At 39.2% G+C, this 27,927-nt stretch overlaps 1 protein-coding gene across 8 annotated transcripts in view; it reads left to right on the forward strand.

The window, feature by feature from the left end:
- The window catches only part of Lrrtm4 (leucine rich repeat transmembrane neuronal 4), a 791,305-nt gene that overhangs the window by 620,151 nt on the left and 143,227 nt on the right, over positions 1–27,927 (forward strand). Inside the window, exon 3 of one of the 8 annotated variants that reach the window (XM_011241336.3) lies at positions 25,231–27,409. The exons of the other annotated variants lie outside the window; for them this stretch is intronic. Coding sequence (XP_011239638.1) covers positions 25,231–25,236 — 6 coding nt within the window. The 3' untranslated portion in view covers positions 25,237–27,409. Of the gene's footprint in view, positions 1–25,230; positions 27,410–27,927 lie in introns of those variants that run through there. 8 annotated transcript variants of the gene reach the window in all.

Genomic DNA, 27,927 nt, shown 5'->3' on the forward strand with positions numbered 1-27,927 from the left:
AAATGACATCTATCTCTCAGAGTCCGGCTAATTTTGGTAAATATGATCCCTGTTACCCCTCCTTTCCCCACCCCACAAATGATGATCCCACTCGTCTTTATGGCTGACTATAACTCGTCAATATACCTATCACAGGTTTGTTTTCCATCGGTTGGTAGAAACTCAGGATGATTCCATAACTCAGCTATTTTTTTATATATGTTTAAATTTGAATCCCTTAGGCTGTTTACATGCTATTAAGAAAATGTTCTTAAGAATGATACTACTGGCAAGTAAAGTAAATACAATATTTAAAATTAGAAAGATCTTTTTTTTCCATTTTTATTAGGTATTTAGCTCATTTACATTTCCAATGCTATACCAAAAGTCCCCCATACCCACACCCCCCCCCACTCCCCTACCCACCCACTCCCCCTTTTTGGCCCTGGCGTTCCCCTGTACTGGGGCATATAAAGTTTGCAAGTACAATGGGCCTCTCTTTGCAGTGATGGCCGACTAGGCCATCTTTTGATACATATGCAGCTAGAGACAAGAGCTCCGGGGTACTGCTTAGTTCATATTGTTGTTCCACCTATAGGGTTGCAGTTCCCTTTAGTTCCTTGGGTGCTTTCTCTAGTTCCTCCATTGGGGGCCCTGTGGTCCATTCAATAGCTGACTGTGAGCATCCACTTATAAGTTTGCTAGGCCCTGGCATAGTCTCACAAGAGACAGCTATATCTGGGTCCTTTCAGCAAAATCTTGCTAGTGTATGCAATGGTGTCAGCATTTGGAAGCTGATCATGGGATGGATCTCTGGATATGGCAATCACTAGATGGTCCATCCTTTTGTCACACTTCCAAATTTTGTCTCTGTAACTCCTTCCATGGGTGTTTTGTTTCCTATTCTAAGAAGGGGCAAAGTGTCCACACTTTGGTCTTCGTTCTCTTGAGTCTAATGTGTTTAGCAAATTGTATCTTATATCTTGGGTATCCTAAGTTTCTGGGCTAATATCCACTTATCAGTGAGCACATATTGTGAGAGTTCCTTTGTGATTGGGTTACCTCACTCAGGATGATGCCCTTCAGGTCTATCCATTTGGCTAGGAATTTCATAAATTCATTCTTTTTAATAGCTGAGTAGTACTTCATTGTGTAAATGTACCACATTTTCTGTATCCATTCCTCTGTTGAGGGGCATCTGGGTTCTTTCCAGCTTCTGGCTATTATAAATAAGGCTGCTATGAACATAGTGGAGCATGTGTCCTTCTTATCGGTTGGGGCATCTTCTGGATATATGCCCAGAAGAGGTATTGCTGAATCTTCCGGAAGTACTATGTCCAATTTTCTGAGGAAACGCCAGACTGATTTCCAGAGTGGTTGTACAAGCTTGCAATCCCAACAACAATGGAGGAGTGTTCCTCTTTCTCCACATCCTCGCCAGCATCTGCTGTCACCTGAATTTTTCATCTTAGCCATTCTGACTGGTGTGAGGTGGAATCTCAGGGTTGTTTTGATTTGCATTTCCCTGATGATTAAGGATGTTGAACATTTTTTCAGGTGCTTCTCTGCCATTCGGTATTCCTCGGGTGAGAAATCTTTGTTCAATTCTGAGCCCCATTTTTTAATGGGGTTATTTGATTTTATGGAGTCTACCTTCTTGAGTTCTTTATATATATTGGATATTAGTCCTCTGTCCGATTTGGGATAGGTAAAGATCCTTTCCCAATCTGTTGGTGGTCTTTTTGTCTTATTGACGGTGTCTTTAGAGAAGCTAGAGTTACAGGTTTACTGTTAATAATGTTTGCTACCCTTGCAAAGACTTTAGCTCAAGTCCCAGCATCAGATGAAGACTGACAGCTAACCCATAGTGGACTCTCCCTTTTACTGTCCTGGCCTATATTATATTATATTTTCTTCTGGCTTTCTGTATGAACTTATAAGCATGTACAACTGAACACATGAGAACATAATTTTAAAAATGGCCTATAAGTAATTCTGACAATCACTGTGTTTCCTCACTTAGTAAATTACAACCTATGTAACAAATCAACCCATTTTCCTATTTTCTAGATTATTTAATATATGCCTCTTTATTCATTTGTACCTTCCCTATAGCTAGAAAGTTAAAGTCAGACTGTTGAAATAAAACTACACTGATTATATCTAAAATATACTTTGGCCCCTTATGGAGAAACCATGCAATCTCTGATCTTCAACAAACACATGAATGAAAAACAGGCAACTATCTGTGAGTCCAGCCATTCCATGATGATAGATGTTTTACTACAATATCAGAGGCATACGAAAGAACAAAGTCACTCAGATAGAAAGCTTTTATTTAAAATGTGATGAGTCTAGTTTATGTTAGTGGTGAGACTTAAAACTAATTATTTAACTTAAAAATCTAACTTTTCCTAACTAAAATAGGTGAATGTGTAAATAAATCTAAGCTTTGTTAAGGAGACATATAGTAAATGCACTTGAAAAATAAAATTCAATAAATTTAAAGTACTAGTACCTAGTTTAATGCTTTTAATAAAATATTAGCAATTTGTTGAATCAAAGCAAAATATGTAAATTACATTAGAACATTAAAATCTTTCTTTTGTTCTCACAGGGCTCTCAATGTTTTAGGTTAACTTAAATGATACAATAACATCAGTAACTGTTTTGTGACCATGATATAATGAACATATAACTTTACTCCAGAAACCGAAAATCTGCAATTTTGAAATAATTATTGAAGGTTTCAAATCCAACATCATTAAAAAAAAATTGAAACATGTTCAAATACAAAGAAATAGTGTAAGGGACAAAGGATTCATTCTCCATTGATAAAGGATTTAAGTAACAAAACATAAACAGATGTAAATATAATAAATAGAAAATGACAACATGTGTATATCCTGTTCACAAATCTACTCCAATAAAATAAACACTAATTAAACATATGTTATGATGATGTAAATTAAATACTCAGAAAACATCAATTAAATATTGCCTTTGGGAGAGAAAGTTCTAAAATTGTTTAATAATAAGAAGAATAAGGGTTTTATAAAAGGATACTTTGAATTCTTACTCCCAAACCTTGTTTCTGCATTTTTTAAATTCTATTTTAAAAAATTATATTAAGGAATGAGTTTTTAAGCATTCAAACTTAGTGGATGTATGTTGCAAAAATATTATTTAAAAAAAAATCTCAGCCTGAAGTTGCTAACCACCATAGACCATTTAGGTTCTCAGATGAAAGACACAGCCTTATATTCTTAAATATGTCTTAGATAACACAATAGCTGGGCCTACCCTCCAAGTTAGAATCTAATACTCTATCAATAACCTAAGTTTTTACTTATAATGTTTCATCTGGGCTGCTTTTAGCACTAGTGGGCCAGCTCACATGTCCACATTGTTATGGATCAGCTAACCCATAGTGGACTCTCCCTTTTACTGTCCTGTGTGTTCCTCCTCTATTTCATGGCCACTCCCTCTCTCCCCTTTTCTCTGTTCCTTCCTCTAAGCCCACCTAAATTTAACTTCACCTATTTCACTTCTTTCCAGCTATTGGCTGTTAGCATCTTTATTTACCAATCACAACCAATTGCAGACAGGATCACTCAGTGTCTTACATGTGGAGTTTCTCATCTTTGGAGAAAACAGCCATGGGGGAACCAAATTAGCATTAGAATAAAAATATCATTAGGTCAATTCACTATATTTCTTCTTTTTTTTTGTCCAATTAAAAGTTCTTTTTCTCTCAGATATAAATTGAACACAATTATAACAATTACTTAAATTATAATATATGATATATATTTTTAAATTTTAGTCTATCTTATTTGACAATTTAGATAAAGTTTTTATCATCTATCCTTATTTTTAAAGAATTTACAATTTTGTATCTTAATTATGTTTGATTTTAGCTTGCATTACCATCTGAAAACCATCCTTTCAAATCTAGAAAAATTTCAACACTAAACAACATAAGTTTAATTGTGAGACTATAACAAGTCTTCAACTACACCAGAGATTGGAGAAGGAAATAAATATTATCTGAATATGTAAGAAGTACAAAGACATAACTTCCAAAACTTAAACAATTGGCAGAAACAATTGATTGCCTGGACTGTCTCCAATATTCCTTATAACATTGGGGCATCTATCTTTAGCAGTTTGGCCCAGAATATCTGACAGACCTTAAATGAAGCAGTAATTATGAAGGACTGGTTACTCTGTCTGGGCAGAATCTAGTAGTTGATTATCCTAAGTACATTTATCCTTTTATACAGCATTTTGTCTGTAGATGCAATTAGGGCATTTCTTGCCCAATGGCTAGCTTTCCATAATTGAAGCAACTCTATATGGAGTGACTAATGCTCATATCTTTCCTTGAAGTTGAATGGGGATACTGTCAGGAGCAGATATGTCTCATAGTCAAAAGATCTATTAACAATGAAATGACTTTAAATAACATATTCTTTGGATCTCTGATACTTTTGAAGACCATCTATCTATATATAGCATAACTGAACTGTAAAACATTGATTACTATTTGGATAACCTTGAAAACTCTTTATGATAATCAACTAAATTAGAATCTAATATGACCATGAGTTTGACTATCTGACTATTAACTTGCATTACTTAATATTTTAAAAAGTTTGAAAAGTAGCTATTAAAAAGACTGGGTCTAAGCCTTGCATTCTTAGATACACAGGCACACTGCCTATCTAAGAGTAACAAATTTAATTTTAAATTTTGTATCAATATACAAAAACTTATACCAATGAAAACCTTAAGCCTTTAACACTATATAAATTCTGTACCAATGTAAGAAAATATAACTTCAATTCTGCATTGAAATATGAAGATTTCTAGCAATGTAAGATTATGGCTATAAAATACTTTGAGTAAATTTAATAACCCATCTCAATTTATCTACTTTCCATGATATTAATATATCCTCCTGTTTTCCTTTCAACTTCCTTATTTTTACCTAAGCATGAAAGGAAAGAGAAAAGGAAAGGAAAGATAATAGCCAAATAATGAGAAGAAATTTAATTGAAAATGACTGCAGTAATCCATATCCTTAAGATGAAATATATCCTTTTCCAAGATGTCAAGATATTAACATGGAATGATAGTTTTGATAAAACAAATGAAAATGGCTTTAAAATATAGTATATAATATGGTTTTTTTTAAAAGTTATTTTTATGTATATGTACCAAGTACTTCATGGTAATGTCATTGTAGTTGACTTGAGCCAATATCAAGACAAACACACACACACACACACACAGACACACACACAGACACACACACAGACAGACTGGGGTGGGGGGAGATTGACTCACCCACTCATAATCACATTCATCACATTCTCACTTTTGTAGTCTTCATTGAATGTGTGAATTATATCTCGTCAGAAAGAAGTGAATGATTCCATCTGTCTTGCCTTTTCTTTGTTCCTTATTACCTCACTGCTTCCTGGCTTCTTTGTGTGCTCTGTCTTCAATTTCTTACCTCTGAATGGGGGTATCAGTATTGCAAAATGATCCATTCAAGGGGACAATGATTCCACCATCATTGCCACCATGGGAATCATGGAGTGGCTGCTTCCCTTAACTACAGATAAAAATCTTTGAAACTTGATCAGACTACAAAAATGGAGCAATTTTCTAGGGATTGTTGCCATGTCCTCCAAACTGCCATGTTTGGGCAATTATATTCTTACATTCAAGACAGTTTCAGTGAACTTAAATAATTGTGGAACTTATCAGTAATACTTACTTTATTAGCCAATGTTATAATGGGATAAACATTTCTCTTTTGTAAATAGCACACCTATCTATAAAATCCCCAGTGAGAGTGTCCTTTGTAAATTGAGTATCGGATTCATCCTTATTCTCTAAATTTAAGAAAATAAAATTCCCTCAAAATATTCCACTGTTAAAGGCAAGCACAATGTCCCTTTCATTTGATTCCATATTTAAATGTATAAATATTTTAGATAAACTGAGAAAGGTTTCATTCAGCAAACTTAAAGTAGCTTCCCAACATCATTGTTTAATCATAAGCATCTCTCCAGTGAGCATTCATACAGTGTTTTTTCTTTTAGGGACACTGAAGGTATTGTTACCGAAAATACTTACATGATGCCGCTAGAAAGATCCACTCACTTCTACAAAATGAAAGGGTCACGGAATACTTCCCTTCATAAAGACCTTACTGTAGCAGTGCATGTTATTATGAACGTTAAGGACCTGCAGACTGAACGTTAGTCCTTCAGTTGTTGTGGTTTTTGAGCATCAGTCGACTTTGCTTGATTAACAACTTCTGACTCAGGCCTGGTGCTTTAAGTGTGATCTTATTTTAATTGAAAATATGGCTCATCAAGTCATCAAATCATGCTCTTCTCTAAGAGAGTTTTGTTGTAGGAATGCCTTGGTGGGTTCTCCCATTGTGCTCTCAACAGAGAGTAAAGAGAAAGTTGTTGGTAACAGATGCAGTGCTATTTCCTGTGTAATACTTGAATAAATACTTGCATATACACTTAGGGCTAGAGAAGACCTAGCAGCATCCACTCCATTATTAGAAGAATCCACTTAAAGTCTGTGTACTATATATGTCAAAAAATCTACTTATTATCACTATTAAAATTTCCAGGGCGTCTGTGCCCAAGCAGGCATCCTGCTAGGGCACTGCTGTGACCTGAGGAAGAACCAGGATACCTTGGAGAAGCAAAGATCCTGGCAGGACAGGAGACACTGATGGGTTAAACCAAGTTTCCTAGGGTCAAACTAGATATCTTAAGCTCTGTGACCTGGCCCTGCTCCACTTCTGTCCTTCCTTCATAGACTTTTGGCCTCACACCTGAGCCCTTATTGCTGTCACCCTGAACAACTGGACCTGGAAATAAAAAAAATTCTTCAAGAGTTCTTCTACACCCTTGTACTACTATCCTTCAGTTCATACACAGCCACTCTTACTTCATGTGCCCCTCCACCCCCTCTCTTTTCAAAGAAAAATATTCTTCTCACTTAGCCCCAGCACCTTTGCTTTACTGGCTTCCCCTGATTATGATCCTTCCATGGACTCTGCTCTTTATCTTTCCCTTTGATCTCTGCATAAGACAGGAGAATAGCCTTCCTAAACAGAGCTCACCAGCTCCTAAAGACATCCTCTTCCACTTACTCCTCCAACCATGGGGTCTGTCTGTCCAGCACTCCTGGGCTGCTCCTGGCTTCCCCTCATGGTGGATCTACACTCTTCTCTGGCTACAACTTTATGAAATAACTGACACCTTCCTGAATCCTATATTCATAGCAGGCCTCCCATGAAAACTCACTTATTTCCAGTTTCTTATCATCCCTTTCCTCTTTTCTCAGTCCCCAGTGATGACGTGTTGCTCTCCTCCCACTAATCAATTCTATCGGCATCCTTTCCATTCTGATTCTACTCACCTCTGTCAAGTACACACAGCTCTTTGAGACACAATACAAATCCTTCCTCTCCACTATGTGGGGGAGCCCTGTCCATGGACACACACCTCCTTTCTCAGGCTTTTTTTATATGTCTTCCTTCTTTACCTCCATCTCCCTTTGCACCTTCCTGAGAAATCTGTTTCTCTATGTAACTAAATGATCCATTTTTAGCCCTCTAGGGATTACTTGTTTTTCAGAGGTTGCTCTAGGAGCACAAGGATAGAAACTAGATGATACAGATGATCCAGTGCAAATGATCAAGTTAAAACTCTCCTGCTATAGGGTGTCAGCCAGAACTCTACCCCTTAGATCCAGGACACAGCTCATCTCCCTATCATCTTGCTTCTTCGGGAAGTAGCCAATGAGAGCCACTTATTTTTATCTGCCTGGAGGTTCTGGAATGAAAGATTAGCTATCTAAGAGCCTCAGGTGGACTGAGATTGTGGACGGGAAAGTTGAGTAACCGATGGCACCTGTGGAAACTACTCCTAAGGCTATCAATAAAACCGGCTGGAGTCTACCCCTTCCTGATTGCAGGGTAACTTAATTCTCCATTCCCATTGTCCCCACTTCTCCATCTTAACACAGTCTCAACTTCCAACAAGAGACTGTAGCCCATCAGTTGTTCTTATTAGAAAGGCAATTCGGATTCTGGAGATACATGTCTCCATTCTTTTATTTTAACCTTATTTTCAACAGTCCAGACCTCACACCACTTAAGCCGCTTCCTTGTCCACTTTGTTCAGGGACTCTAAAAAGCCAGGCAAGGAGCTACATGCCCATTCAACCCCATAAGCCTGAGTACAGACCCCGGAACCCTGTCTCTGTCAGCCCCCTAGAACTATATCACTTTTCCTGACCAATATGATCTTTCTGATCTCCTAAGGGAGCTCCAAAGGGGTAGAATTGAAGCTTTACAGATAAAATCCAGCTTCTGACCTCAGTGTCAATACTGCCTTTTATAAAGTTTACCCCATCCCCAAAGCTGGAGACCCTAAGAAGTGTGGTGGGGAATATATGTGGAGGATATTTACAACTTGTGAATAACCCTGCCTGTGTGTATCACAGTGTTAAAAAAACACTAGTCCAGGTTAAAAAAAACCAACCAACTACCTAAATGCCTAACTACCTAACTAAATATCCTCCACTCCACACAATGACTTCACTGGCCTCTTTCCATTGATCTTGTCTTGAACTTTGGAGATGTCCTACTTACAACTGAGATGAAAGGCTTTATTTATTTATTTATTTATTTATTTAGTGTTATCCTATATATTCAGGACAGCTCATTACTTTGCCAAATATATAATTTCACTACATTTTGGCAGAAGCCTATTGAGACACCAAAGTTTCAACAGGACATCAACCTTACTCACTGTCTGAGGCTGATTCTCCAAAACTGTAAACATTTATTCTTTGTTCTCATGATGATACTTGTTTTTCTTCATTTGGCAATCAACGCGGGGATGCTTTTTGACATACCGCTAAGTGTTTAGCAGCTGACACTCTAACCTGAGGCAGATGCCTTGTGTTAGCTCAGGTTTGCTTGCCTCTATGTAATGAACTCTGGTGAGCATTTCACAGCAGGTGCTCATAGAGTTTCAGGTAAAGTACATGGATTCTGAAAACAATGTAGAATGTAAAAATAAAGTTAGAAAAATTGGGGAAATGCTTGATATTTGTTGATATAAAGTAAAATTAAATTTCACTATTACTCTCTTTTTCTAAAAATATAATAACAGAAAAATCCATGATACTTTTACCGTTCTGCATTTCCTTATTTGTTTAAAAATGGGCATTTAGTTAATTTTCTCTGTAAATAAATGTTTCTTTCTTCTTCATTGGTTTTTCTAGGCAATCTTTTTGTTAAAAAAAAGAATTATAAAATTATAAAATGAGTTTTGAATAATTTCATACATAAGTACACTATTTTTACAACATTTCCACTCTTCCATTTTTAAGTATTTTATCTTATGTTTTATTTAGTGTATGTGTACAAATTTGTATGCATACGCAAGTGAATATGTGTCTAAGCTGTGTGTATTTGTATGTGTTCTTGTGTGTGCATGATGTTAATATGTTGTGTGCATGTGTGCATTCGGGCGAACATTCATGCATTTGTGTGTGTGTGTGTGTGTGTGTGTGTGTGTGTGTGTGTGTGTGTTTGGTTGCACATTTATCAGTAGAAGTCAGAATATAATTTGTAGCACTTGATTTTCTCCTTCTACCCTATTGGTCCCAGAACCACACCGAAATTTCATCATGGCTCCAAGCAAGATTATCTCTTTCTCATCCTAAGGATTGTTTTGTTTTCAGTGAAATGTCAAAAATCCCTTGGGCTGTCAATGAACACACACATTGGAGAACCAAAAGATTTACTCAATAGATTTACTTAAGTAGAGCATTCCACAAGAAAGATGCCAGGAAATCAAGGCCCATGCTGTTCTGCCTCCTAAGTGAGAGTAAGTAAAGCAAAGGATTATGGATACTAACTTTATCAGGCTACAACATTAGAGAGGAAGCCCACTCCTCCTCCCTTCAGTTCTGGTCAGGGGCAAGAACTGCACCTACTACGAGGCTAGCTTCAACAGTTAAATGAGATCCAATATGGAACACCTGCCTTCCACCCAGACTAGTACATGTCTACACTGGAAGAAAGGTACCCACATTCAAGAAATTCTTTTTTTCCCTTCTCCTTTTTAAATTGTTTAATTTATTTACATTCCAAATGTTGTCCCCCTTCTCATTCATCCCTCCAAAAGTTCTTCATCCCACCACTACCCCATTGCCTCAGAGAGGGTGCTCCCCACCCCTACTCCCACCATCCTCACCTACCCACTCACTTTGACCTCACCCTCTCTCCTATCTCCCTCACCTGGGACTGAGACATCAAATATTTACAGGATTAGGTTTATCCTCTCCCACTGAGGCCAGATAAGGCAGCCCTTTGCTACACATCCCAGGGCCCATGGACCAGCCCATGTATGTTCTTTGCTTGGTGGCTCAGTCTCTGGGAGCTCCAAAGGGTACAGGTTAGTTGACACTGTTGGTGTTTCTGTGGTTTGTCATCCCCTTCGGCTCCTTTTACACCTTAATCCATCTTTTATTTGTAGTTATTGGCAAATGGATATAATGTACCCCTTCATGGCTTTTCTCATAACACAAAAGAGTTAATTGAGAAAACAAGCACAACACGGTTTCTGAAAGCTCCAGATCTGGCTGATTATTCACCAAATCTACGAATGTTCAGAATATAGGAAATATCCCCTTTCTACTATTTATGTCTAGAAGAAATGTGTCACATTTGGTAGTGGCTCAAATTCACAGTGTCATCAACAAAAATTATCAAGTGTAGATAAAATAAGCTTTTGCTGTTTTAATGAAAGATAAAGCCATCAGCACACACTAACGAGCTGAGAAACTGTGAAATAGAGGTGGCAGTTTAAAACTGCATTAACCTTGACCCACCAAAAGTATTAGTTTATTATAAAAACAGTAACTCAGAATCTTCCAAAATAGAGTTAATTAAGAGACAATATAAAATGCTAAATACTCCAATGAGCATGGTTACACTATCAAGAACACTAATAAGTGAGAGAAATTTCTCAGTGCGGAGCTATCAAATGCATGATTTAGTAGAGTATTTTAAAACTAGAGCAGTCTTCAATATCTTTCAATAAAATATAAAATGTTGCTGTGAAGCAGAATTCTCCTAAAGAATATATTCAAGTAACATGTAAATTAGTTACAGTTTACTAACGGGTGGTATTTCATCCATGGTCAATTTCTTGCTGTCCTTAGGGGATATTATTTTAGCTTTAGTCCTAAGATCCTCCTGTTTATATGTGTCTTCTTCCAGCTCCCTTTCAAAATGCCAGACTTCCTGGTTTCCTCCCATCACTAAGATTCCTGCATTTCAAATCTTTACTTCAAGAATTTCTTCTGTGTGAGAAACTATCCTAAAACTCTTGTCAAAGTGTGAATGTGAGTTATTATTGAATATATGTGAGGATGGTTCCATCATTACAGAGATGTAACTGAGAGGGTTAGTTAATTAGGAGGGATTTTGATTGTTTCATATGTGGTAAGGTTGACTCTTAATAGCGTTCTCACGCCCGGCCAGGAAGAACACAACAGACCAGAATCTTCTGCGGCAAAACTTTATTGCTTACATCTTCAGGAGCTAGGAGCGCAAACCCCCAGCCCCAAAAGCGAAAGCCACCCCTATATTGAAACCGAAACCCCTTCCCTATTTAGGAGAGTTATATTTCGCCTAGGACGCATCACTCCCTGATTGGCTGCAGCCCATGGCCGAGCTGACGTTCACGGGAAAGGCAGAGTACAAGTAGTCGTAAAATACCCTTGGCACATGCGCAGATTATTTGTTTACCACTTAGAACACAGGATGTCAGCGCCATCTTGTGACGGCGAATGTGGGGGCGGCTCCCAACATCTCCCCCTTTTCTTTTAATAAGAGCAAATAGGCCACCCATATTAATGAGAGTGGAGATAGAGGTCAAATCCCCAGTGTGTAGGTAAAGGAGCCGTACACATAACCTCCTCCCAGGCTCATCACCCAGAGGGGTCCTGGTCTGGTCCCGTGTTGTTTTTCCTGGGGGAAGGACACTTGAACACTCAACCTTCTTGAAAGATGACATGTCTCCCTAGAATAGGCTCATTTTATGCCGCAGAGCCCTTCTATTGCAGTGCTTAGCCGTGCAACTCTCTCGGGCTGCTGAAGCACACTCACTCTATCCCGTGCAATGAGACTAGCCTCATGGGATATAAGAGCTGAGTGGCCAGCGACCTATTGCCTAAGCATAGATATATCAGGGGAAGCTCCATGTTCTAGTCCTGCAAGCGCCTGGGCAATAACCACCTTGTCTCTCCTAGTTTGGGCCTTAAGCTTACAGACCAACCAGAGAAGCAACACTAATCCACAGCAAAGTGTATCTCCAAATAATATCAATCCCACCCATTCTTTAAAGAAGGAAAATGCTGAGGAGATCCAATTGGGTAATCCTTTGGTCAGGGACAGGTCCAAGCGCGTGGAGTTGACCTGAAGTCTCAATTCCCGAAGGATCTGTTCAAATTCAGCCGTCCAATTCTGTAACATATACTGAAAAAGACTTTTTGACAAATTAGCTGCCCTAGTAAATTTCTCATACTGAATGGAAGTAACACACAATCCCGGAAACTTTTGTTCACATCCCAGCTGAGCTATTTGCCATAATACATCTAGTTGTTTCTGGACAAGATCTATGAGTTGATTAACCAGCATGAGACCTCTCTGTATCTTGACATTAGCTGAGGCCTGTTTATCTATGACTGTAGTCACTGAGGCTGACAAAGTGTTAATGGTGTCAGTCGTCTGGACCTGTCCAGACAGAGCCAAGGCTGTCTGAATCAAGGCTAAACCCAGTTCCTAGTTAGTGGTAAAAAAGCAGGAGAATACTTGAGCATTATACATCACCGTCATTGGGAGTGGAAATGTCGACATTATCACCCAACGCTGCTCTCTCTTTATTATTGACGCCCTGGACATCACCAAGACGAGGGACATCAGTATTCCCTTGGTCAGTCTGGATTTTTCGGGTGAGTCTTTCTGGTATCCAAAATGGGTTGTCTTCATTCTGTGGGAAAACACAAACCGCTCCCCTGGATCTTATCAAAATAGGATCCGGGCCATACCATTTATTATCAAGGACATTTTTCCATTTAACCATCTCATTGGGCCTATCTGGCTCTGAACAATGACGTTCAGCCGCAGTATGGCCATGAGCATCAATATTTAAAAAATTGAGTGTAAAGAGTGCCATAGACACAGACACTCTTGGTGCTCGGGGTACAGTCTCCTCAAAAGTTCCCCTCTTCTGTTTTATAAGATAGGCTTTGAGGGTGCGATGCGCACGCTCAACAATACCCTGTCCTTGAGGGTTGTATGGAAGTCCAGTCAGGTGGGTTACATCCATCTGACGGCAGAACTGCTGGAATTTTTGAGACGTATAAGCTGGTCCATTATCAGTCTTAAGGAGTTTGGGTTTCCCCCAAGCACTCCATGCCTCAAGGCAATGTTGAATCACATGTGAGGCTTTTTCTCCGGTTAACGGAGAAGCAAACATGATGCCAGAACATGTGTCAATGGACACATGGAGATATTGAAGTTTTCCAAAGGAAGAAACATGTGTAACATCCATTTGCCAGACCTGTAGAGGTCGAATACCGCGTGGGTTAATTCCCACATGAGGAACTGGCAAGAACTCACAGCAGCTTTGACATTGAGTAACAATGTCACGGGCTTCTTTTCTTGTCAAGGAGAAACGACTGCGTAATGTTTCAGCCGTCACATGAAAATTGTTATGAAAATTTTTTGCAGCCTCTACCGGGGATGATAGGGCAGCAGCCACCACTTTAGTGGCCTTATCTGCCAAATCATTTCCCAGAGCCATGGGGCCAGGTAGGCCTGAATGGGCTCTAACATGAGTAATATAAACAGGAAATCTTCTAGATAACAAAACTAATTGTATCTGCTGAAAAATATTGGCAACTCTACTGGAAGGCTTAATCACTCCAGCCACTTCTAAAAGATTTACTGCATTAACCACATAACAGGAATCTGACACAATATTAAGGGGTTCTAAAAAGGTTTTTAAAACTTCTAAAACCACTAAACATTCTACCACTTGAGGTGAATTTTCATTATATTGTTTGGATACCACTTTACCATTAGCCACATAGGCACCTATGCCAGTTTTTGATCCATCAGTATATACCACAATCCCATTTTTAAGTGGGTTTCTTACTGTTATTTGTGGAAACACAACAGATTGATTTTGGGCAAACTGTAAAATTGGATGTTTTGGATAATGGTTATCTATTTGTCCTGAAAAGGAGGTAACTAAAACTGCCCAATCATTAGATGTGGCTGCCAAGGTTTGAACCTGTGCAGCGGTATAAGGTACAATTAAAAGATATGGACTTCACCCAAAGTGGGTGATTGCTGCTTTTAGGCCTCTAAGGGCAAGCTGTGCAATTGCATCAGGATACCAATCTATTATTTTAGCTGGGGATACGTTTGGATGGATCCACAACAATGGCCCATTCTGCCACAAAACTGTGGTTGGCAATTGTGCTGTCTTAAAGACACACAAACTGAAAGGCTGCGAATCCTCAATACGTTGTAATTGTGCATTCTGTAAGGCTTTTTCCACCTTTTGTAAGGCCTGGTTAGCAGCTAGAGTAAGAGTCCTAGGGGAGGAGATATGAGGATCTCCTTCTAAAATACCAAACAAAGGCCTTAACTCAGCGGAAGGAATCTTTAAAAAAGGTCTGAGCCAATTAATATCTCCCAACAGCTTTTGAAAATCATTTAAGGTATGGAGGTGATCTCTTCTTATCTCTACCTTTTGGGGCACAATCTTATCTGGGGACACCACAGAGCCCAAAAATTGTCCTGTATCAGAAATTTGGACTTTTTCTGTGGCTATCTGTAAACCCCACTGACTTAAAGTTTTAAGTAGAAAAGGATATGCCTTTTGTAGCATGGTAAGGTCTTTATGGCACAGGAGGATGTCATCCATGTAAAGGAGCAAAATTAAAGAGGGGAATTGTTCCCTCACTGGCAAAAGAGCTTCTTGCACGTAAAGTTGACACATAGTAGGACTATTGGACATTCCCTGTGGTAAGACCTTCCATTGATACCTCTTATCAGGTTCCATGTGATTAATAGAGGGGATGGTAAAGGCAAATCTGGGCCTATCTCTTGGACACAAAGGTATAGAAAAGAAACAATCTTTAATATCTATAATAATTAAATTCCAGCCACGTGGTAAGGCGGAAAGTACAGGGAGACCCCTCTGTACCGGGCCAAATAAGTTCATTTGCTCATTAATGGCTCTGAGGTCATGGAGCAGTCTCCACTTTCCTGACTTTTTCTTAATTACAAAAATTGGAGTATTCCAAGGTGAGGTAGAGGGTTCAATATGGCCTAGTTTTAATTGTTCCTCTACCAGTTGAATCACAGCTTCCAGTTTTTCAGAGGATAGGGGCCATTGAGGAACCCACACTGGGTCCCCTGTTTTCCATGGTATGGGTCGTGCTGCCCCAATGGCCACTAAGGAAAACCCAGACCCTGTCTGTCTTGGTTTCCATTAGGTGAGATGGGCTCTATCCTTCCCTGTTCTTGATGTCCTAACCCTTTTCCTTCTTTATAACCCATCTTTGCCATGATATTTTTTGCTTTAGCTGAATACCCTCCCGATGGGGCGTTTTCATTGGACAAAATAAGGCCCAAATGCTGCATAATATCCCTTCCCCAGAGGTTAACCGGGAGTGGGAGCACATAAGGTATGAATTTCCCTTGCTGCCCTTCAGAGGATTCCCACGTCAAGGCAATGGAGCTTATAGTGGGACATGATTGATAACCTAGGCCCTGTAATGAATGAGATGACTCTGTGGTGGGCCATGCTTTGGGCCACCAATGTGTAGAAATTATACTTTTATCTGCTCCGGTATCAAGGATGCCTTCAAACTCTTTTCCGTTGATCTTAAGGCGGAGCTTAGGTCTATCATTCAAAGATACAACCAAATAGGCAGAATCATTTCCTGAGGAGCCCATTTTCTTTATCTCAGGTCCTGCAAATTTCTCCCTGGTATTATCAGGGAGGAGCAGCAGCTGAGCTATCCTATCTCCTTTACTAATAGAAAAAACGCCTTTAGGGCTTGAGCACAGGACCTGTATTTCAGGGGAATGTTGACAATCCATAACTCCAGGGTGGACTACTAAGCCCTGTAAGGTGAGTGAACCCCGGCCGAGAATAAGGCCCATGGTTCCCGGGGGCAAGGATGGTATAGGCTCCACTGGCACCGGCTGAATACTCATTTGAGGCATTAATAGGAAGTCGGAGGCGGCACGCAGGTCCACCCTTGTGGGTCTTCCTGGGTCGCCTCTCTGACTGCTTCCTGGGTCCTGACAAACCGGTTCCCATATCTTTGAGGGCCCTGGGACCGAGGGCCCGATGACCCGTTTTTTGGCACATAAGCTGATTGACTATCAGGTGGGGGAAGGATTCTGCCCTTTATATCCCTCACAGAGCGACACTGGTCGGCTCTATGATAACCCTTGCCACACTTAGAGCAAAGAGTGAGAGTCCCTCCCTGTTTATCTGGAGCTCTGCAATCTTTCTTAAAATGCCCAGGCTTTCCGCAGTTAAAACATGTCCTCTGATTATTTCTGCCCATGGAGCGGTTTTGGGATTGAAGGATGGCAGCCGCTAAACCTGCATTGCTGAGAGGTCCCCCAAGCTCTCGACAAACCCTGAGCCAGTCTTGTAAGCCTTTGTTCTTTCTTGGGGCTATGGCCGCTCGGCACTCCTTTGTGGCTTGCTCATAGATGAGCTGTTCTACCAGAGGCGCAGCTTGCTCTGACTCTCCAAAAATACGCTCTGCTGCCTCTGTCATTCTGGCCACAAAATCTGAGAAGGACTCCTGAGGTCCCTGGATTATCTTTGTTAACTGCCCAGTGGCTTCACCTGCTCGGGAGAGCGCCTTCCAGGCCCTAATAGCCGTGGAGGAAATTTGGGCATAAGCTCCCCAATGGTAGTTTGTCTGATCAGCAGAATAAGCTCCCTGACCCGTTAACAAGTCAAAAGTCCAATCTCTCTGCTCTGGAGTCAAAGCAGCTGCGTTTGCTCGGGCCTGCGCTTGTGCAGCCTCGTGCCAAAGCGCTCTCCATTCCATATATTTGCCCATACTAGGGAGAGCGGCTTTTACAATCGTTTGCCAGTCAGCAGGAGTTAGTGCCATGCCGGCGAGCCTGTCTAACTGCACCAAGGTAAAATTAGCATTGGTTCCGTATTTACGGACCGACTCGGCGAGTTCTTTAATCTGCACGTATTCTACCGGAGCGTGGACACGCCCACCCTCGGCTCCTTCAAAGACTGGAAATGCCTGTTGTATTTTCCTTTGTTCCTCTCTGGGAATGAATGAGTCTGCGCACTGCCTCTCTGCGCACTGTCTCTCTGCGCACTGCCTCTCTGCGCACTGCCTCTCTGCGCACTGCCTCTCTGCGCACTGCCTCTCTGCGCATTGCTGATGCACTACGCAGGGCGGGGGCTCCGCATAGGGCGGACCTTGAAACCGACTGCCCGGAGGTTGAACAGTACGCTGGCTTTCGCCAGACGCTTTTGGCTTTTTTCTTGACCAATTAGCTGGCTGGTAATGGGCTGCTTCTTCCTCCCAGTCTGTTTCCTCAGAGGAGAATTCTTCATCTGCTTCAGAGCTACTAAGAGCTGGCTTCCTGAGCTCATCTAGTGACGAGTATCTCCTAGAGACCTCCGCTAATCGATCTTTTTTCTTTTCTTTTTTCTTTTCCTTCCTTCTAATCTCTCCCCAGGTATTCTTACCTGACCTAAACTTTTCCTCGGGTTCAAGACCCGTGGAAAGGCCTGTATACTTATTTTGTGTACCATATTTTCTCTTTGCTCCTACTCTCTCTCCCCGCTTTACTTCTGATAGATTGTCCTGAATTTCATCTAGAATCCGCCCTGCCTTAACCACTTGATAACATGTGAAAAGGAACAAAAGGGCTTCTAACACTAGAAAAAATTCAAGGCCAAACATTTTCCACTTTACTTCTGATAGACTGTCTTGAATTTCCTTAGAAAGTTCAAGACCAGACTTACCTCGTAAAGCTGTACTCACTGGTACTCTCGTTCCCCAGCTGAAAAGTTCTGAATTCATGCAGTTGAATCCTTCTCAACAGTCTGCTTTACGGGAACCTTTATTACCGCGACCCGCAGTTCTGGTTCTGGAATGAGGGATCTTCCTTGCGCCGGTCCCGAGTTTTCTTGTATTTTTTCGTCCCGGATTTTTTCTCGTCCCGGAATTTCTCGTCCCGGAATTCGGCACCAATTCTTAATAGCGTTCTCACGCCCGGCCAGGAAGAACACAACAGACCAGAATCTTCTGCGGCAAAACTTTATTGCTTACATCTTCAGGAGCTAGGAGTGCAAACCCCCAGACCCAAAAGCGAAAGCCACCCCTATATTGAAACCGAAACCCCTTCCCTATTTAGGAGAGTTATATTTCGCCTAGGACGCATCACTCCCTGATTGGCTGCAGCCCATGGCCGAGCTGACGTTCACGGGAAAGGCAGAGTACAAGTAATCGTAAAATACCCTTGGCACATGCGCAGATTATTTGTTTACCACTTAGAACACAGGATGTCAGCGCCATCTTGTGACGGCGAATGTGGGGGCGGCTCCCAACAGTTGACAGAAACGAAAGAAATGAATCTGGTGAATGAATAGGATGGCCTAGAAAAGCAGAGATTTGTGGGATTGCCAATGTCCCCTGATCCCCTATATTCTCTAAATGCTTTGTAACATCTACAAACACACACACACACACACACACACACAGACACTAGCACATGCATGCATGTACATACACTCACATAAAATACATATAGACTTAAAGATTTCAAAAATATTTAGGGCTTTTATGAGTCAGGTTCATTTCTCTTAGAAAAAAATCTATATTTTTGAGACTTTTCTATGTTTTGGTTAAAAAGACTTGGGGAATCCTAATTTTTTTTCTTTTCCGGGTAGCGTTTTAAAAATTTTGTTCTCTTTTAGATGTAGAACGCTGATGTCACACAGACATTCCTGTCTTTATCCCATTGAACCATACAACCCTTCAGGCTGAGTTACTAACAAATGAGACAATACAAGGACCATGTATATAAGCCAGTAATCACAAGAATCATTATACATGAAGGGAAAGCACAATGAGTTATCACTACGGAGGGATTGTGGGAGACTTGAACTAAAAACAAAGAGGCCATTCGCTTAAAAACACACGAAATATATGTAGTCCTGAGAAATCTCAGAAGCCCACAGAAAGCATTCTAGCAAAGAGTTTCCAAACAGGGATTAGGCATTATTTATGCATTAATGTTAGCTCAACAAAAAGACTTATGCCTGACCTTTTAACTTAGATAATATGAAATAATGAATTTTGTTGAGGTTTCTGGATCTATGTTCACTTGTTACATAAGAGGTCTTAAAAGATATCACTATATACAAAAAGCATCCCATTCCCAACCTGCACACACTCTCTTGTGCATAAGGCACCAACAACCTTGAGGAAGTTACCAGAAAAGGCAGTATAGGAAGAGATGAGTGATGAGTAAATCTTAAAGACATAACAGTTATAATAATGCACTAAACTAGAATCAACAGAGATGTATTCCGATCTTTATTTACTAATGCTTACTTTATTTTCTTCACTATGTTTATAAATATTCTGAAATCATCCTTTTTTAATTACAAAAAAATGGAAAATTTCTGTAGGCAGCACAGTAGGAATGGGAGCTGAAAGGAGAGATGAATAATATTCCATTGTGTGCATGTGCCACACTTTTATTATCCATTCATTTGATGATGGACATCTAAGTTCATTCCATTTCCTAGCTATTGTGAGAAGAGCCACAATAAAGATGGATAAGCAAGTGGTTTTATGGAAAGATCCAAAGTCTGTTGATTGTTTGCCTTGGAAGAGGTCTGGGGAGAGTTAGAATGAGGAAATCAATCAGGGGCGTATGAACACATTTCTTTTTTCATACATCATACTCACAAAAGAATAAATTTAAACATGAGAAATAATAAAGGAAGGATGTTCAAGACTAGGACACAGAACTCTGCCTTTTTCTTCTTTTTCATCCTTAGCTCAATTTAAAGTACATTATGTTCAGGTTTCGGTGTAAATATTAATTTGAATAAAAGAATTTATTTTACCAAAAAAGAAAAAGGTAAATATGCTAAAGACTGTGATCAATGGAGTCCTTTTCATTTTATTACAGTTCTGACATTTGGGATTTTTAGTCTGTCTAAGGCAGCTCAGTACCCATTACTTGAACATCAGGGCACTTACATGTTTGATTGAGTTTAAATGGAACACAGCTCCTTTCTGATAACATTTGATATGTTCCATAAAGAAAATAATTTTTATTAATAAGAGAGAGAGATTGACACACACACAGAGAGAGACAGAGAGAGAGAGAGAGAGAGAGAGAGAGAGAGAGAGAGAGAGATGTGGAGAGAGAGAGATGTGGAGAGAGAGACAGAGACAGAGACAGAGACAGAGAGAGGGGAATTTAAACATTTCCGTGACAAATGTGCTTCTGACCATCAAGGACATCTTTGAGAGGTTTGCTTCACCTTCCTACCGTGAATTCTAGGGGGGTGGAAGTAAGGTCATCAGAAAAATACTTATCCTCTGAGCCATCTGAGCTACAAAATTGCTACTGAAAAGAATATCTGTACAAAAAATTATTTACATTTCTAAGCACTTGTGTTAAGAATTCATTAAGATTTAGTCTCAAAAGCTACAAAACATTATACATTATTTTGCTATCCATAATCTTTGTTTTATTTATTTTAAGGCTTTTATTAAATATGATATTTTGGTGATTCATATGTATTTGTAATGGATTCTAATTATGGTCTCCTTCATATGCTCTACCTATCTTCCGTTACTGATATCTTCCTTATCCTCACTACAAATGTATAAACTCCTATATAATACATGTATCACTTAGGAAAGAAACAAAGAAGGGCTCAAGTGGCTGTAAGTTAATAATTTAATTAATTAATGTTAAGGGTGAGTCGCTTTGAACAGAATTATAGAAGATAAAATTGAAAACAGCATGAAGTTTGAAAATCTGTTTTAAATATTTCTCTTTAATACCATGAAAAACTACCTTCTGTGCATACAAAAAGAATATCTCTTAGATGTCAGTTCTGCTGTCATGTTTTATATTATTAAAGAATGGATACCAGAAAGAAAAATCTTGTTATTAGTGCAGTGTTATGATTTCACTAGAGAGGAATGATCTATGTCTCCTAGATCCCGGCAACTGGTGTGTGACTTCAGTCATATCCTCCACCACTCTCTAACTCAATAGAGGTTTTGCACGTTTCTATACTGAGACTTTCTTCAGTGTTCACAAGGGGAAGTATCCATACTAATGTCACCTACCAGTTTTCCTACCTTCTTCATTGTTTTGAGAGCTTCCCAATATATTGTCTCTCCCTCCCTCTGTCTTTGTTACACTAATTGCCCTGCTCCCTTCATGAGTCAGGCATCCCTTCACAGGAGCTCCTTCCAGTCTACTGTTCCTTCCCCATGTGAGGGTCACTAGGATCTACAGGGTGTAGTAGCAGCACAGATGCCCATTTTTTATTTTATTTTATTTACCAAGTGTGCTTGTGTGCCACATGTGTGAGTAAGTCACATGCCACAGCACACAAATGGAGGTCCGAGGACGAGCGTTGTGAGTCGTCCTCATCATTCTCTCCTTGTACGATGTACAGTCTGCAGAATCACACTTAGGTCCTCAGACTTGGCAGAAAATGCATTTCTCATTATCTCACTCCTTTTTCATTTTTGCTCACATACTGCCTCCTGCATGAAGTGTGCCTTCTCCATCCAACCTGTCATAACCGTCATCCATAATTTCTGATCCTCCTGTCAGCAGTGCTCGTAATGCACTGTTACAAAACACATTAGCTCATAAACATTGTCTTCTCCACTTACTTCTGAGTGAAAGTTATTCAAAAATCAGTTTTTTATGTGAGGTAAGTTATAGGTCTACAAAATTCTAAGCATGCAAACTCCTAATTATAAAAGTAGAGATCCAGATTTAGTATAAAATTTCTGCAAAATCATTAATTAAATCTCTCTATATATGTGTATACACATATATGTTTACTATTTTTTAAGATATGTTTTCTAGGAAGAACTGTTTCCCTTTAGGTCTTGTGTCCATCTTTGATATAGTTTGCATTTCCAGAGTCTGTTTTCAAATTCCACGTGGGAGTAAGAAGTGCTAATGGAACATTTGGTGCTGAAAGTATTAAACCTGAGCTCCAGTCATTGCTACACTGTTTTCCTATAATAGTGACATTTTAAAGCCAGAGTAGAAGCCCCTGAAATTCCTGCGTTAAAGAAGCTGGTGTAGGAAAACCACATATTCAGGGCCGCCTGAGCTGCACAACCAGGCTCTGACTCAAAACATAAAATTGATTTGTGGTGTGCAATTGAAATGAATGTAGCAAATGTTTTGTATGTAAAATATTGCCGGAGAATCCACTGATATCCACAATGCAATCTTAAAATTGTTAATGACCAGGATATTGAGAACTAAAGGCTCCTTTGAACAAGCTTTAGAGTAGAATTAAAAGCAAACAGAGCCAGAGCTGTAATCCCAGCTCCATGCTGGCATGGAAGGAAGATTCTGGGACTCAAGGCAGCTGGAGCAAACTGTGGGGTCAAGGTCAAACTTGGCAATTTACAGAAAGTCTACTTCAAAACGAAAGACTAAATATAGGCTGGGAATATAGCTCAGTTGTAAAGGACTGGAATATTGTGCGTGTTTATGTATGTAAGGGTTATGGACTCAGTCTCATAATTAAATAGATATAAATGTTCATGTTCCCTACATAATGAATATGCATCACATTTGCAAATAGAATTTAAAGGCAGCAAAACAACTAAATATGTTTCATAGTTATATGAGTGTTTCAAGTGATAGTCTTTAAATTAAATCAACAAGAACAATGACTCATGAGAAAAAAAGTGATCTTGTGGATTTGTGTTTCCACTGGGCCGATTTAATTAGACCAGAAAGGCTTTAATCACTCACTCATGCCTTGGGTTTCTTTATTCTATTTTGAAAGAGAATCTGTGAAGGAAACTGGGCTTCAAATCATCTTGAGACATACTTGGAAGTAGTATTTATAAAACTGGAAAAAATAAGATATTGAAATATATCTTTGAATGTAAAATCACTAATAATGATATTTTCTTCCTTTTGGTGAGCCACTGTTCTCTTAATGACCACCTATACAGAAAATCTGTATTGACTCTTCTTTTTGTGAAATCATCTCTATCATTAAGAGAACAGGAGGAGTGCATGTGGGGATAGAGTTGGACATTCAAAGAAGCAGGTGCACATTCAAATGGGCTAGGCTGGACCTGTGCAGTAGGTACACATAACAAATGGCTAGCCTGAGTTCTGTGTGAGCATGCACACACACACACACACACACACACACACACACACACACACACACACACATGCTTGCACACTTGATTAAAAAGTTATCTGGGTGTTAAAAATTTCCTTTTTCTTGACACTTAACCCACATACAGGCATTTGTGTTTTACTTAGTGAAATTGTAATTCCTGTCTGAGCACTCACAGAGGTTACATGGTCACTGGTTTTTTTTTTTTTTTTTCAGTCCTTTCAGGAGTTTAAATCAGACCTCTACATGTTCTCTGACTGCAACACTGAAGGTTGTTACTCTGCCTGTCAGGCCAGTCCTCACTGGGTAATCACAAAAGATTCGGGTCCTAGTAAACCTCCTCCTCTTAGGTTCTCAGAGCGCGTGGGTTGCTTTATGACGAGCAATGACAGAAGGGTTGTTAAGCAACCACCACCTTTCTGAAATTAAAATAACTAAGAATGTGCCTTTCTCAGCCAAATCTGCTGGGCACCACCAGATTCCTAAGTTGAGAAGAAGCACACATAGAGTTTGGATTTATTCTAATATCAGTTTGAAATGTATAGGTCGCATATTTTATAGAGATTTTTTATTAGTTTGGTAGAAATTGATTCTATAGGTTTTATATAGGCATTTATATAGGTTTTTTAAAAAGTTCTTCTATGCACATTTATATGTTGCTTGAATATACTCCCTTGGTACAAAAAACACTTTATATAAACTGATATCTAACCCCTTGCTGGCTATCAGAACATAAGACTGAGCAGATAGCTCACTGGATGAAAGTGCTTGCTGAAAAAGGACCATTGTTTGAATCCTTGTTGAAGTCACACAACCCATGTAAAAGTAAAGGCTAGACATGAAATGCATGTCTAAACATGTAATCTTAGTGTTTCTTCTCTGAGATGGGTAGAAGAATAGAGAATCATGGGAAGTTTGGAGGCCAGGTAGGATGCTGTGCTTGCAGAAAAACAGAAAACTCACACTGTCTCAGGTAGCTTAAAAAAAAAAGAAAGTCATACTATTTCAGACTGTTCTTTGAACTCATGAGCATGCTGTCATATGTGAACATCCTTATTCATACATGAAAGTGTATGAACCCTCATAAACACACACACAGGCACACAGAGACACAGACACACACACACACACACACACACACACACACACACATGTATATCTATCTACCTGAATTGTTGAATCTTGGTATTGCTTTTTTTTTTTCATACAAGAATGTAATTTGCAGTGCTCTGGTATGGGACAAATATAACAATTTTATCAAGTGTAAATGCTTATTATTTTAATTCACAACAACACAATTTCCCCTGTAGTTTTATTTTATTTATTTTTAGCTCTGATTACATGGATTACTATGCTAAACATTTAAAATATTTCAAAGTTATTATTTGAACACGTCATGCAGAAGACATGTCGTAGAGTAAATACTAAATTTTCTGTAAGAAAGACTATGTGTGTGATGAAAGGCTTATCAGAATAAATAATAGAGCCAGCAATTCAAATTTACCTATAAAATATTTCATGGTGTTCATCCAATGAATCAATGGTATGCAACATCTTTGTGACAAGGCAAAGTGTTTTTCCAAGGACATTGGCTTGCTTGGCACAAGTCCGTAGCTGTTTCCTCCCACACAGTAGCGTGCAAGCCTGCTGAGCCCTTGTCTTCTCCCTGTAAACCTGACAGATGTGATCCCAGTGAGGTTCCACCACCTTCCACAGCTGAGTGGAGCCCATATGTTGCAGAGAAGAGAGAAAGAAAAGAAGAAGATTAATTCAGTTGTCAATGTAAGTAATTGGGGTTGTCCTGCCACCCTCCACAGTCGGCACGGAAGTTGGCCATTTTCTTAATTATTTAAAACAAAGCAACATTGGGTGTGCAAACACCAATGCATTTTGCCAGTGTGTTTACCCCTGTGGCTCTTCATACTCTGTTTGGTTGGAGGGAGGAAGGTTGTTTTCTTAATTGTTCACCCTGAAGAATTTACTGGAGTTCAAAGTAGAGGCAAAGAAATTCTTGTATAACCAATCCCTCCCACATGTCTGGGAAGGACACATTATTCAAAATGTCTCCAGTTCCTATATTTTAGAGGTTAAATGAATTTAGCTTAGTATGCCATCCAAGTGAGCCTTTGTCCTGAGAAAGTGTCACAAATTTAAATAGTACTTTATGACTAAGTTAATAACGTACAAAGTTACAAAACTGCAGATGAGGCATCAGACTGATAAAACAAACTAAAGGTAGATTGAATAGAAAAGAACTTAAATGTAGAGGAGAGAGAGAGAGAGAGAGAGAGAGAGAGAGAGAGAGAGAGAGAGAGAGAGAGAGAGAGAGAGCGCACTGGCTACTTGTGCAAAGGACACAGGTTTGGCTCCCAACATCCACAGAGTGGCTCACAACCATCTGTAACCCCAGAACAGGCCAGCAGACATTTGCTTTTGAATGCTGTAAGCACAGTTCACATGTGATGCATATAAGCACAGAGCCAAAACCACCAATACATGTAAAATAAACTAAAGTATGAAATATTTTGTAAAAAGAATTCAAAATTAGCCTACTTACAAAGCTTATTTAAGATATTTTTATCTAGTTAAAATTACTGTGTTGTCTTCCACGAATTCTATATAAATAGAGTTGGATAATAACACAGAGCACTATAAAAGTGGTAGATAAGCCACAAATGGAGATCCAAATGATGTGGTGAAATCTTATAATGGGGAGATATTTACCTAGGATTTTTCTATGAAATATGGCCATTCATCTTTCAAATAATTACATTGTTTGCCAAGTGTTTTCCTTTGTTTTATTGTAAATTAAATGTCTTTCCCCAATATTTGATAAATGAATTTACTGAGGAAGAAAAAGTTGCAATATTATAAACCATTTAAATGTGTAAGAATCAATGATTTAAATTGTAGTATTTTAATTATATAGTGTTCTTATGTGCAAAAGCATGTACACCTAGCTTGTGAATAAATAGCATAGATACCTAGATAGATGCATATATCTAATATTTGTGTGTATCCCACATTGACACATAAAAACACATACTGCGTTTGAGCAAGTTAATAATCAAATAATCGGAAAGATATTGTTTTTCTTGAAGAGGAGGGCTCTCTTTATCAGTCATTTAAAGCTGGAATGGTGGCATAGGTCTGTGATCCCAACACTGACCATGTAGAACTAGGAGGATTGGAAGTTAGATAGCTATCTAAACTACATAGAAAGCTTGAGATTCAAGGCTTATTAAGCTACATAACTGAAAAAAAATCACTCAAGCTCTTTTCAAAGTACTTGCAATGGTTATTTTGTTTAGAATAATTTCTCAAAAGACATAGTAGTTTTACTTGCAGTTGATACATTACCCATGTCAAAGTAAGAATGTTAAAATAATACTTGGAAGTGAGTGTAAACAAGATGGTCAGCTACTAAAGGCAGTTGTCACCAAGTCTAAAGGCCTGAGTGTGATCCTTGGGCCCCAAATACAAAAAGGGAACAAATTCCCAAGGGACATCTAATGACTATTATGTATATGCTAAAACACGTACAACACACACACACACACTACTTTAAAATAAAGACTGTTGATAAATTAAAAATCATCTTATCCTAGTTCAGGTTTCATGCTAAAATCTCAATAATTTAATAAATCACCAAAATTCACTAATAACATGAATTAAATATATTCCCTCCAAAAATCGTTAATTTGGAAGCCATAAACACACAACTGTGCCCAGTCACAATGGATAATATAATAGTGATGTCATCAAACAAGGCAACCTGATCAACAGAGTCTCTCTGTCTCAATTTCGATCAATTATTCATCACTGCTTAGACTCTTCTGAATGCTTTGACTTCAAAAGGCTGACTATGCTGCAGATGAATTTCTTTTTTATTATTTTTTAAATTTTTATTAGATATTATCTTTATATACATTTCAAATGCTATCCCAAAAGTTCCCTATACCCTCTCCCTGCCCTTCTTCACTATCCACTCACTCCTGCTTCTTGGCCCTGGCTTCTTCCCCTGTACTGGAGCATATAAAGTTTGCAATACCAAGGGGCCTCTCTTCCCAGTGATGGCCGACTAGGCCATCTTCTATGTATGCAGCTAGAGATACAAGCTGTGGTGGGTAATGGTTAGTTCATATTGTTGTTCAACCTATAGGGTTGCAGACCCCTTCGGCTCCTTGGGTGCTTTCTCTAGCTTCTCCATTGGGGGCCCTGTGGTCCATCTTATAGATGACTGTGAGCATCCACTTCTGTATTTGCCAGGAACTGGCATAGCCTCATATGAGACAGTTATAACAGGGTCCCTTCAGCAAAATCTTTCTGGCATATGCAATAGTGTCTTTCTTAGGTATGCACTGTTCACAGAAACTGA

Source organism: Mus musculus, chromosome 6, assembly GCF_000001635.26.
Source record: "Mus musculus strain C57BL/6J chromosome 6, GRCm38.p6 C57BL/6J".
In the NCBI taxonomy this organism is placed as follows: domain Eukaryota; kingdom Metazoa; phylum Chordata; class Mammalia; order Rodentia; family Muridae; genus Mus; species Mus musculus.